The 12,634-nt window shown below is 48.1% G+C and overlaps 1 protein-coding gene across 4 annotated transcripts in view; it reads left to right on the top strand.

Moving 5' to 3' along the window:
- Pcnt (pericentrin) overlaps nucleotides 1–12,634 on the top strand; it is an 84,144-nt gene that overhangs the window by 7,508 nt on the left and 64,002 nt on the right. For 3 of the 4 annotated variants that reach the window (XM_026785489.1, XM_013351196.2, XM_013351195.2), the window contains exons 5-11: nucleotides 659–714; nucleotides 1,143–1,317; nucleotides 1,904–2,040; nucleotides 4,632–4,743; nucleotides 6,654–6,894; nucleotides 7,910–7,997; nucleotides 12,161–12,338. In XM_026785489.1, coding sequence (XP_026641290.1) covers nucleotides 659–714; nucleotides 1,143–1,317; nucleotides 1,904–2,040; nucleotides 4,632–4,743; nucleotides 6,654–6,894; nucleotides 7,910–7,997; nucleotides 12,161–12,338 — 987 coding nt within the window. Of the gene's footprint in view, nucleotides 1–658; nucleotides 715–1,142; nucleotides 1,318–1,903; nucleotides 2,041–4,631; nucleotides 4,744–6,653; nucleotides 6,895–7,909; nucleotides 7,998–10,813; nucleotides 10,892–12,160; nucleotides 12,339–12,634 lie in introns of those variants that run through there. The other variant, XM_026785490.1, reaches the window with a different exon arrangement.

Here is a 12,634-nt window from a genome sequence, read left to right as displayed (position 1 = left end):
GGAAAGGAAAGGAAAGGAAAGGAAAGGGGAAAGGAAAGGAAAGGAAAGGAAAGGAAAGGACTTAGTGGCATTCTGGGGTGTATAGCACCTTGCTCTTGAAGGATGGATCCCAGCACTTCAGTGACGTTTAGACTTGTCTGCTGCCACCTTGTCCTGCCCCATGCTTCATGCCGCTGCTTAGTTTCTTCAGTCTTGTCCTTCCCTGCCCTTTATAGCGGGCTCTCCCTGGAAGGCTCAGCAGCTCCCGAGACACAGCTGGAACCTGTCTGCTTGAGTTGGCAGCTGTGGGACCATAGGACAGTTTCTCATGTCTTAATATCCAGTCCTTTACCTTGACCCTGCCACAGTGGGCACATTAACTAAAGCACCTGTCTTTCTCTTGTCTGGAGGTTCGCATGGCTTGGGGGTGTCGGTGATGGTACCCCTGCCGCTGATGTTCAGCCGTACTCATAGGAGAGCCTGAGTGCCTGGGAATTTCAATATTCTTTATTTTCATGTGAATACGTTTTTTACTTAAACTAACCATCGTCTGTAGTCTTGTTCAGTGTGCAATGGCAACTCCCACAAGTGGATAGTGGATAGAGCTCCATGTCTCCTGGGTAATGAAATCATGAAGGTTGAGACTCTGGTCTGAGCAGTTGTTCCGTTTGTCTTGCAGCTGAACTGAAGGAAAAATTGCGTTCAGAAATGGAGAAGAACGTCCAGATGGTAGAGGTGTGTAGAGGGCTGGAGATACAGTCTGTGCGTGTACTATCTTACCTTCTTCTCATTCCACTGATCTGCCCCGCCTTGATGCAGACAGCATCAGTCCGAGGGAATTGGAATGTGCTGGTAGCAAGTCAGTTCCTTTATCTGTGCCTTAGCAGACTTGTTTTGCTGTTTGTGCTGATTCCTGAAATGTGAGGCTTCTCAGCTGCCCTTTTACATAGTGTTCTGGACCCTTCCCGTTTTTATGGGCTTAGTCTGGTGGGGAGAGGTGAACGTAGCCAGCAGTGTGAATGTGGCGGATGTACCGAGGTGCTGGCCAGGTTGCCATTGACCCCGTGTACGAAGATGGTTTCGAGAGCCTTTGAGTCTGTGAGATACCTCACGTGCAGAGGTTGGTTGTGTTGTACCACAATCTACGGTTTCTTTTAAATTAGACTCTGAAGCAAGACTGGGAATCTGAAAGAGAGTTGTGTTTGGAAAATCTCCGCAAAGAGTTGTCCGCTAAACACCAGTCGGAAATGGAGGGCTTGCAAAACCAGTTTCAGAAAGAATTAGCAGAACAGAGGGCTGAGTTGGAGAAGATTTTTCAAGCCAAGCACGAAGCTGAAGGTGAGCCCCTGATTAAAGTGAGCATGTCTGGGGGGCTGAGGGTCTGCCATGAGGCCAGAGTGAACACCATTGCAGGTGGACTTGCCTTTCCCACCTTTGCTTTCCAGCGCACGCTGCTGAGGACATCCGCGGTCATGAGTGCCCAGGAGGTGCTGTGGCTGTTAGCCAACTGCCCAGCCTCTGTTTCATAGATCCCTCTTACATATTCAATTACTAAATTATTACTGAAGCAGTAGTATGGTGGCCGCTCACTCTTGCTACTCCAGATGTTATGTAGCATGGTGATTCTTGTGAGTTGAGATGGTATTTCTTGTCTGTGTCTGTGTTCATCTCCTTTCCCTCCACGGGAGGAATGAGCTGGCTCCTGCTGTGGTGTCCAGGTGGAGCCTGCTCAGCTTTGCCTCTCTGTTTTTGCCGTTGGTATATACCCCTGTCCAGACACCCCCGGGTGCCCAGGATGGAATGTGGTGGGCACAGTGCTCTGCATGGGAATTGTGGCTCTGATATGAAATGCCGTTCAGAAGTGCTGCTGGAGAAGCGAACACCATCTCATCATAAGCTAGGTTTCCTCTGTGCTGCTTTCTAGTTTCCCTGAAGAACCTGGAGACCCAGCACCAGGCAGCTGTCAAGAAATTACAGGAAGACCTGCAGTCGGAGCACTGCCAGTATTTACAAGATTTAGAGGTGAAGTTCAGAGAAAAGGAGAAAGAAAAAGAGTTGGAGGTAGGCAAAAACGTAACGTCTTTTTGTTTGTTTGATTGATATGGGGATGGGGTATGCGTGTTTGGGCATTTGTGGGTGCGGGCGTGGGTGTGTGTGGCTATGCTCGTGCACACGGAGGTTGGTGTCAGGCGTCCCCTCTTTTGCACTCCGTCTTCTGAGACAGGATTTCTCACTGACTCTTGAGCTCATTGATTGGCTAGACTGCCCGGCTGGCAAACTTAGACTCCTCCTGTCTCTGTTACTCTAGCGCTGGTTTAGTGGTGTTACAGTACTGGTGTTATACCCAGCCTGCTGTTGTTGTTGTTTTTCAGCTGAGACAGAAAGATGAGTTTTTGTACATGAGTACTCTCGGCCACAGGTGAGAACAGAGTTGGTCCAGAATGGCAGAGGGCCAGAGGGGCTGCAGTGAAAGCAGTCAAGTCTCTCAGGTGGTCTCTGCGAGCAGATGGTGGTGTTCCAGGTTCACTGAGACTTATACCGACGGTAGCACACAGTTCAACATCTCGTCCCAGCGTCCCAGCCCTCAGCATCCCTTACTTCTGCTCCTTCAGCCTTCGTGGGTGCACAGTACCCTGGTTCACTTGGACCTCTGCCTCATCTTTCTTCTTTGTGCTTCCGCCTACGCGTCTGCTTCCTGCTCCTGTTCACTCTCTTGCTGCAGGAGTTTCGAGGAAGATGGCGCTGAGGCTGACAGTCCGCCCAGCTTTTTACATGGATGCTGTGGATCTGGACCCGGGCTTGAATAGCTGATCTTTTGTATACTAAGCCAGTTTTCTACCCCGATTCTTTGGTTTATTAGAGAAGTTCTAGAAAGGTTTGGAGTTGGTCCACTTCATATTTTGATATCTACTGAACCTAAGTCCTGAATCTGTTGAGACATAAAGTACATAAGGCATAGAATCTGCCAGGCCCATGAAATAATGTTCAATCTTGAATTCAGAAATATACTATTCTTTTTTTTTTGTTGTTTTGTTTTGTTTTTTTGGTTTTTCGAGACAGGGTTTTTTAGAGCCTGTCCTGGAACTAGCTCTGTAGACCAGGCTGGTCTCGAACTCAGAGATCCACCTGCCTCTGCCTCCCAAGTCCTGGGATTAAAGGCGTGCACCACCACCGCCCAGCTGAAATATATTGTTCTTTACACAGGTTCCTGATGTAAAAATTCTGATTACTAGAAACATAAAGCTACATTCTCTGACTATACGTCAATAAGCAAAATGTTTCTAAAAGCAGGGTAACCAAAACCATTTCTTGTGCTTATATATTCAAGCCTTTTTCCTAGTGAAATACTACAAGTCAGACAGGAATTTGGGAAGAGCCTTCTCAGAGGTCTCTGCTGCAAGGAGAAGCTTCTTTGAATGGGGAGGGGGGCTGAGAGATACACTTAGGTATGCATATACATGTAAGTATTTAGAATACAGTTGGGAATTATGCTGGCCTTGTCAAGTGATGGTAGTAGGTTTTCCTCCCAAATCCATGCCCTCACTAGCTGCAGGTAGTTGGCTAGGTTTCTAGTCCCAGGCAGGATTTCCCTCCTGTTGACATTTGGTTGGAGAGCTGTTGGTTACCACTGAACTGTGGGTGCCGCTATTGCACCTCAGGAGCACCTTGCAGGGCTGGTCGTTCTTGAGGCTCATAGGTGTCACATTTGCGTCAGGTTGCTGGTTGTTTCCCCACTTGGGGAGCTTGTGTGGCACCTACAGGGACTATGAAAGCCAGGTCCCAGGAAGGAAGCTTTCTGGTCAGATCCCGTTGTAATGTTCTGAGTCATGGATCCGGAGTCCATGGTGTCAACGGCAGTCTCAATCATTAGTTGTTTTCTTCTCTCATGGGTGAATTGGCAGATCCTTCTGCTGGTGAGGCTGCTAGAAGTGGAGGCCTTTGTGTGGAAACATAGAGGTGCATAGCAGCCTGAACCAGGGCTCCACTTTGGCCTTGGTCCTGGTGACATCTTTTTTTGTTTCATTAATGTGAAATGGGGGAGCCTCCTTATTTGTGTATAGTAGGTATTGTGGTTCATGCTGTTTTCTTAGACTCCCCTAGGTAAACATGGAGTGGAACCCATTGGAATGCTTGCCTTGGAGTTCCACGAGTAGTTTAAAAGTGACCCTGTCGGCTCTAAGTGGGGACCTATGACTTGAAGTGAGCACACATTGGGTATGTGATATAGAAACACACAACCCTAGTCCAGGTCAGTAGGCAGGAGGCATGTTTTTCCCAGGGTATGGCCCAGGTTAAGGCTGCTTTGTGAACAAACTTACTTTAATTTTTATTTTTGAAACAGTGTTGCTTTGTTGGCCAGGCTGGCCCTGAAGTGCTGGGCTCAAGCAGTCTTTTCTGCCTCAGATTCTTTAGTAGTTGGGACAGCAGTGTGTGCACCGCTGCTGCCCTTTAACCTTGGCCTTGTTTGGTTGAAGTTAACACTGCGCTGCCGTTTGAGCTGTAGGCTCAGGATCTGAGCTCTTATTCTCTGTGTATCTCATGCTTTCACTCCAAGTTTTCAGTAGTTTCAGAGACAGGAACAGTAACACAGAGCCTCACACGTGCTGCCTGTCCGTCTCCTTTGGGTCTCATGGGACGTTTTTCTTCTTCAGTTAGAGACTCTTCAGGCGTCCTATGAAGACCTGAAGGCTCAGTCCCAAGAAGAAATCAGACACCTGTGGTCCCAGCTCGAGTCTATGAAAACCAACAGAGAGGAAGTGAATGGTGAGGCATTTTGTGGGGTGTCCTTAAAAGCTAAGCTGTGAAGATTTTCATTTATTCTTTTATTTATCTATGCATTCATTCATTTTGAAGTGGAGTATTAGAACCTAAGGCCGTGTACATTCTTAGCAAGGGCTGCATCACTCACTGATCAAATCCCAGCCCTGAAATTGATTTCTGATTGAACCATATTGAGAGAGAGAGAGAGAGAGAGAGAGAGAGAGAGAGAGAGAGAGAGAGAGAAGGAGGAGAAATGCAAACTTGTAAACTTGCTTGTACATCTTATTTTGGTTTTTCGAGACAGGGTTTCTCTGTAACTTTGGAGTTTGTCCTTGTAGACCAGGCTGGTCTCGAACTCATGGAGATCCACCTATCTCTGCCTCCCATGTGCTGGGATTAAAGGCATGGCTTGTGCATCTTGAAAATGATATATGTTTTGTATACAAATAAAAAATTTTGACATCAGAATGTATTTGCTGCTCTTGTAGACGACACACACTTGGTACCCAGCACCTTTATTTATGGCAGGTTCACAACCATGTATAACTCTAGTTCTGGGGAATCTGATGCCCTCTTCTGGCCTTTATGGGCACTGCTTGCCCATACATATGGGCAGACAAACACGAATAGACTTAAAGTAAAGATAAATCCTTAAAAAAGGAAAGGAAATTTGTACATTAGAGAGGTTTCATTTTTTCTTTTTGTCCCTCAGTGTATCAGCTGAGTGGTGATCACATGACTGTGCCTCCAATGGTATAGGTTCTTCGGGTGTACAGTGTCCATGTGTCAGCCGTACTTGGCAGTGCTATTGGGTGATGCAACAGCAGGGTCCTTCTGTTAGTAGAGACTAGAGAAGAGGTAGGCTGACTAGGACTAGTGTGGTCCTCTGTGGAACTTCATCTTCAGGAAACTTTGATATAAAACCTTTGGGGATGTCACTAGTCAATCTACATTGTTTGTTAGTGGTTGCCTTAGTTTGTAGCAGACTTTCTTTCAGGCCACCAACCAGCTCCCAAATCATGACAAGGGGAATTATTACTTATGAATGTTCAGCCTTGTCTTATTCTTGTTTCTTGCTAGCTCTTTTAACTTAGCCTGTTTCTCTTCATCTCTGTTTAGCCTCCAGGCTTTTTACCTCTCTTTTTGTAATTCCTACTCCATGTCTGCTGGCTGGCAGCTGCCTGACTGGCCTTTAGGGATCGATCTCTCTTTCTCCCTTTTTCTTCTCCCAAGCCTAGAATCCTCCTACTTATTTTCTCTGCCCTCCAGCCCCACCTATCCTGCTACTGCCCAGCTATTGGACAGTCAACTCTTTATTAGACTAATCAGATACCTTAGGCAATCAAGGTGAAACAACAACACATCGTTACATAGTTAAACATATGCAGCATAAACAAAAGCAACACACCTTTATAGAGTTAAGCAAATGCAGCATAAACAAATGTAACACACCTTTACATAGTTAAAGTAATATTCCATAATATTCCACACACCAGTCGGTAGCATTCGCTGGGTTGCAAGCTTACATGTGTTTTGTGTTGCTGTGCAGAAAATGATCACTTTGATAGCCTCAAATAAAAGCTCAAAGAAAGTTTGGGGTGCTGTGTCTGTGTTCTCCGCTCAGGAACTCCCTCATCTCACGTCCAGGGGTCAGCAGCTGCGCCTTGCTCCAAACCTGTTTCTAGAGTCACTGAGATGACAGGATACAGTTCTCTGTTGCCAGGACCATGTTTCTTTCCACAACCAGTTGCCCTGCTTCCCAGGTGCTCAGCTTTCTAAGGGGTTGCTGAGATGCTGAGTGACCCCGAGGCAGGAGGCTCTTACCTACTCACAGTCAGGAGGGGTAGGCCCTTCTCAGAGTCTGCTCAGGGACCTGGCTTTCCCGCGTGATTATTTGCTTCCTCCTGCCGAAGGGTCATGGGAGCCGCCGCTGGCCCGAGACGCTCACCTGGAGGAGCTGGAGCACCTGCGGGCAGACTTCGCTCAGCAGCAGCAGCAGGAGAGAGCCCAGCACGAGTCGGAGCTGGAGCACCTGCGCGTCTATTTTGAGAAGAAGTTGAGGGATGCTGAGAAGACATACCAAGAAGACCTGACTTTGTTCCAGCAACGGCTGCAGGAGACCAGGGAGGATTCTCTGGAGTGTGGGGAGATCAGGTAATGGAGACATTGTTCCCATTGAGTAGCCTTCTGAGATGTGGGGTGTCTTGGGCTACGTTTGCTCTTCTTCCGTTTGTGATCTCATACTAATGGAGTACAGTAAAGCTGGGCTTTTTGTTGTTTTTATTTTATTTTGTTTTTGTTTTTATTGCCTTGACTGGCGTGGAACTCAGAGTCCACCTGCCTCTGTTTCCCTAATATTGGAATTAAAGGTGTGTACCACCATGTCAAGCCCAGGAGAGCCAGCGTGTGTCCCTGTGATCCAGTCCCATGCCCCTGTGTTATATAGTACTGGCTAAACAGCATATAGGCCTAGCATCATCTGGGCCTTAATGCCAATTCCTTTTTTTTTTTTTTTTTCGAGACAGAGTTTCTCTGTGGCTTTGGAGCCTGTCCTGGAACTAGCTCTGTAGACCAGGCTGGTCTCGAACTCACAGATCCACCTGCCTCTGCCTCCCGAGTGCTGGAATTAAAGGTGTGCGCCACCACCGCCCGGCCTTAATGCCAATTCTTACCTCTGTGTGGTTGGGCCCAGGAACAGCGTGGGCAAGAAAGGGGTGCACTAAAGCTCTTATTTTTTTTTAACCTTTTTAATGTTTTTTTATTTTATGTGTATGAATGTTTTGTCTGCATATATGTATGTGTACCACGTGCTCATGGAAGTCAGAAGAACATGTTGGCTCCCCCAGAACTGGAGCTACGGACCCCTTTGAGCCACCATGTGGGTGCTGGGAATTGAACTAAGGCTCTTTGCAAGAGCAACCAGTGCTTTTAACCACTGAGCCCTCTCTCTAGCCCTCAAAGCTTTGCTATTTTATTTATTTTTGTTGGTTTTGGTTTTGAGAAAGGGTCTCACTGTGTAGCCCTGGTTGTCCTGGAGTTCACTGTGTACACCAGGCTGGTCTTGCACTCACAGAGACTTGCCTGCCTCTGCCTCCTGAGTGCTGGAATTCAAGGTATGTGCCCCCATGCCCAGCACACTAAAGCTTTTCTACATGTCTTCTCTCTCTAGTTCATCCTGTATATTCCCAGAAGAGACATTTGGCCCAGAAAGAAAGGAGCAACCCGATCCACTTGATCTTCAGCTTGAGCAGCCGCAGGTGACAGGCTGTGTGTTTTACTCTGAGAGGACGCTGAGCGTCATTTGTCTTTACATTAGAAGTTGGCTGTCTTCCACCTCATAAAATCTGTTCTGTCTTTGTTGACTCCTCACTCAGGGGAACTTGATTTTCTGTCTTCAAAACACCTTTAACCTCTCTCTCGTGTGCGTCCTGGCCTGTCTGAGGCTGTGTCCCTCCTCCTAGTCCTGCTTGCTTGCAGCGCTGCTCATTTCCCAGCTCTCACTGAGGCTTCCTTTGCCGCCCTGCACACCTGTCAGCTTCGACTGGACATACTGACAGGGGTGAGGCTAAGTCGTTGGGTTTTTAAAAAACGTGTTTATTCAGTGTGTATGTGTGTACGTGGGTGTGCGCCACAGCCTGTCTGTGGAGGTCAGAGAACAATTTGCTCCCTCTCAGCATGTGGGTCCCCTAGATAGAAATCAGGTTGTCCCAAGCTTGGCAGCAAGCATCCCCACCTGCTGGGCCATCTTGCCGTCCCATTTGACTGTTTGTCTTTAGTTATGTGTTAAGTATCTTCATTAGTCTTTGTTCTTCAACTGTCGCCGTGCTTATTTCTGTTATTTTGATCCTCTGGAGTAGCACTATCCAAACTGCTTCCTGGACTCATGGAGCCTGCCCTGACTGCAGATTGCGCAATGGCCTTCAACACACAGCTGCTGCACATTTGCATGCGACTGTGCACTGAGGTCACCTGATGGTTATTCCCAGCTGTTCCAGCCACCCTAGCGCCTGCCGTACTGGGCAGTGTAGTCTTCAGCGCAGCGCTGCCCTGGCTGTAGGCATGCTCTGCCTCCTCTGGCGCCAGCTCTCGGGGTGATGGCCGTGAGTGGTTGCTCTCTGTGATGCTGTGTTCATTGGCTTGAAGCTGCTGTGACAGTCACGGACTCGGGACTTAAAGAACAGATAACGTCCAAGATCAAAGTGCTACAGCTTAGTCCTCCGTGGGATGCTGCTTCTTGACGTGCAAATGAAGTTTTCCTAGTTCTTGTGTGTGTGTGTGTCTGTCTGTCCTGATCTCATTGATCATCTCTTCGTCTTTTGATTTTCTTGTCCTTGTCTCCCAAGTGTTAGGATTACAGGTGCGCACCATCACAGTTTTATGCGGTGCTGGGGATCAAACCCAGGACTTGTGTATGTTAGACAAGTGCTCAGTATAAACCAGGTTATATCTCTGGGCCCTTGCTCACGTCTCCTTGTAAAGATGCAGTCGGCATGGATTATGTCCGCTCTGATGTTTTATTTTAGTAACCCCTTGAAACCCCCCATCTTAAACAGCCCTATCCTGCGGCCTGGAGATAGGACTCTTTATAGCGTGTGACTCTCTCTTGGGAGGGAGTCACACTTCAACCTATGACAGGTTTTTTCCAGCCCTTGAAATCCCTTTTGCCCAAATGTCTGTAATAACTGGTTTCTCCCTGCTCTGGTAAATGACAGAGCTCCCCTGTGCTACATCTTATATCCCACTATGTGGCTGCATCCTGTGACTCTCATTAATCCTACGGGCTTGAGAACCTCACCCCCTACACGTACCCTTTTTTCATGCTAGATGCAAGGCGAGGTCTCTGAATCTCGGCTCTCCTCTCGTGGGTGTTCAGTCTGGTTGAACTGTTCATTGGCCTGTGTTTTCTGTCATCCGTAGCTCTTGTCAGCTTCATGATTGACTCTGAGAACAAAGACCAATGTTCTTATGTTTTCTCATTTAACTTATAGCTGTTTGGATTCTATTTTCTGGGTAGGGTTTTGTCTTGTTTTTCTCACTTTGCCAGTTTCTGCTTCTATGCCTGGGGACCCTGGTGTGTTCAGGGAGAGAGTGCTATCCACTTGGTGGGATCTGCCCTGGGCCTGCCTGTCCCAGTCTGAGGCCTTTGCGTCCACCACGAGCGTCCATCCTGCCCCTGGTTCTTTCCTGGGAGTCCCGACTGCAGGATCTCCACCTGCCAGCAGCGGGTGGACATTGATTCACGCTCTTCTCTGCTTCTGCTTTTCATAAGTTTATGAATAACATTTTTCTTAAAAGTGTGTGTCAGGAGGGTGTAGAGCTAGAAATGATGGGTTCTATGTCTAATTAAAAAAAAAATGCTTGCGGGTGTATGTAAATGTTCACAGACGACAGCCCTCTGCAGTTTTCCTGACTGGTCTCACCACAGCTGCAGAGTGGACATCACCAGAGTGTGCATGCTCCGTCCCTTGTGTGTTCGTGTCTTTCGTTCTTCCTGAAGCTGATGTCTTTTCACTTGCTTTTCAACTACTATTCCATTCGTTGTGGCTTTCTTTATTCCTTCTCTTTGCCCATTTTGCTTCTGTTGTCTTTGCTCTTTTCTCTAGTTGAATAATTCCCAGCACTGTTCGCCTTTGTGCCCTGATGGAGGTGTTTGCTTTCATGCTTTTGCTTGTTGGGCCCGACCATCTCTTTGTTTGGAATGGGCCAAGGATCCTCGGTGACTCCACCCTTCTGACTCCCATTGCTTATCCCTTGTTTACCCTCAGTGAGATAGCACTGTCCCACATCTTCTTGTTGTCAGTTTCACGATCCTTATTTCTCTAGCAATAAGAATATAAGTCTTGTTTTGAAAGGTAGTTTTGAGGAAATGGGTTCAGTGGCTACATTTTCCGTATATGCGGATCCATCCGTTCTGTGCTGAAGAGAGTGCTCTGAACCTGCAAGGGCAGAGCCTGTACTTAGGGCTAGGGACTTGGCGGCAACTAGAGATCCACTTGGGTTGCCTCTTCCTTTTTGTAGGGACTGTATCCTTGCCCCACATCTGAACAAGTCCAGAATCGGGCTCTGAGAGGGATGTTGAGAGGCAGAGAGGATGCCATAGAAGTTGGAATGAGGAAGTGTGGAGGCCTATCCTACCTCCATGTGGCTCATGGTAGGTCTGAAGCAGAGAAGTGTCAGTCACAGCACCCGGGGGCAGTCAGCAGAGACCTCAGGCCAGAGCAGGTTCTCCTGAGAGACATGGGGATCGGCTTCAGGGAGACACTGATTTGAGACTGAGGCTGACACAGGAATAGGACCTGATGTCAAAAGTGATTGTGTTATGTCCAAATCTGTGGGTCCCACAGAAGCCAGCAAAAGAGACAGAGTCCCATATATAAAAGCAAAAAGCCTTTATTTTAATCAAGTTTGCAAACTCAGTCTTTCCGCATGTCCAACATATTGGAATATCCTGAGAGCCCTGAGCGCAATTAGAATTGGGTTTTTATAGTAGTAAAGGTGGGTGGGGGTGAGGGGGGGTCTCTGAGGTAAGGACCCCTGGTTGGCTGACATCTCTCTAGGTGTGTCCTAGTGAAGTGCTGGCAGGTGATCCTATCTACAGTGCTTGGAATGCCAGGAATTTCCTTTGAATGGTCTGCTCTTGGGTGAGGGTCTGATAATGCCTGCCAGGCATTGTCTCAGGGTAAGTAAGCTATTGAGACTCCAGACTCCATTTAAATTTATCGATGGCCAGAGTCCCAGGTGATAATGGTTGGAAGAACTTTCTTTGGATGACCAGCCCAGACTTAGCTTTCCTGGCTGGCCCCCACAATTGAAGTGGTGAGCTGAATTTATGGACAGGCTAATCTCAGGATGTGAGTGGAGAGTAGCCTTTAGGAGAGCTCTGATCAGGGCATGAAATGACTGCCAGAACGACCTCCATGCTACCTGGAACAGACTTGGGCCAGTGCTCTGAATGCTAGGCATCAGCATCGTCATTACTGGGTGTCAGATCACAGAAGTGCAGAGTTTAGGAGAGGCCTAGGCTTAAGATATGAGACTGGATAAAGGATGCTGGGGGTGGGGAGACAGCTGAACTCTAAGGAGGAGAGATGCCAACGATGGACAGTAGAGGAAGCCCGTTAGATACTACAGACACCACTGCGATGGAATGAATGCCCATGGGTAGGATGGCTTCTATTGCTGCCATGGCCTCTTGTGCATGCTGTTCTCAGGCCACTGCTTCTGTGGGTCCTGGGATCCTGCCAGGACACTGGTGGACGGGAAGAAGTACTGTGCCATGTCTGTACCAGGGTCAGTTGTGTGGCGTATGAATCTAGCTGGGTTTATATTTTGCTCCGAGCACAGCAGGAAATGTCTCAAGAGTAGTAGCAGAACAGGGTGATGGGGCTCACTGACTCACCTGTCCTGTGTGGTCCTTTAGGAGAACTCGACAAGTTTACACACAGGACTGGAAGAAGACCCCAGGCACGAAGCAGGTGTGTTGAATTCTTCCCTCGATTTCCAACTCAAGGAGGACAAGTCACACAGCCACCACCTGAGGCCCGAGGAAGCAGAACAGGAGAGACTCCCACTTGGATTCTCAGACCAGCACAGCCAAGGTGTGTCCCATCTGTCCATCCAGGCTCCTTATTTTCCTGCCAGTGCCAGTTCTTGGGGCGTGTCTCGGGAGAAGGCTGCCGCTTTCCTCGTGTTGCCCATGGAGCACCTGGACACGTGGCTGTTTTGACTCTCATTAGTGATGTCCACACGAAGACCATGAGCCTGCTACAGTGTAATGCAGACCCCTGCTGTAAGGACTCATCCCTCACAGTTAGATGGAGCTGATTCGGGGAGTGCTGGCCTTAGTGCAGGATTAGATGGAGCTGATTCGGGGAGTGCTGGCCTTAGTGCAGGA

This window comes from Microtus ochrogaster, linkage group LG2 (genome assembly GCF_000317375.1).
Source record: "Microtus ochrogaster isolate Prairie Vole_2 linkage group LG2, MicOch1.0, whole genome shotgun sequence".
In the NCBI taxonomy this organism is placed as follows: Eukaryota; Metazoa; Chordata; class Mammalia; order Rodentia; family Cricetidae; genus Microtus; species Microtus ochrogaster.
Note: the sequence above shows the minus strand (reverse complement) of the source record. Positions and strands in the feature narration are given on the sequence as shown.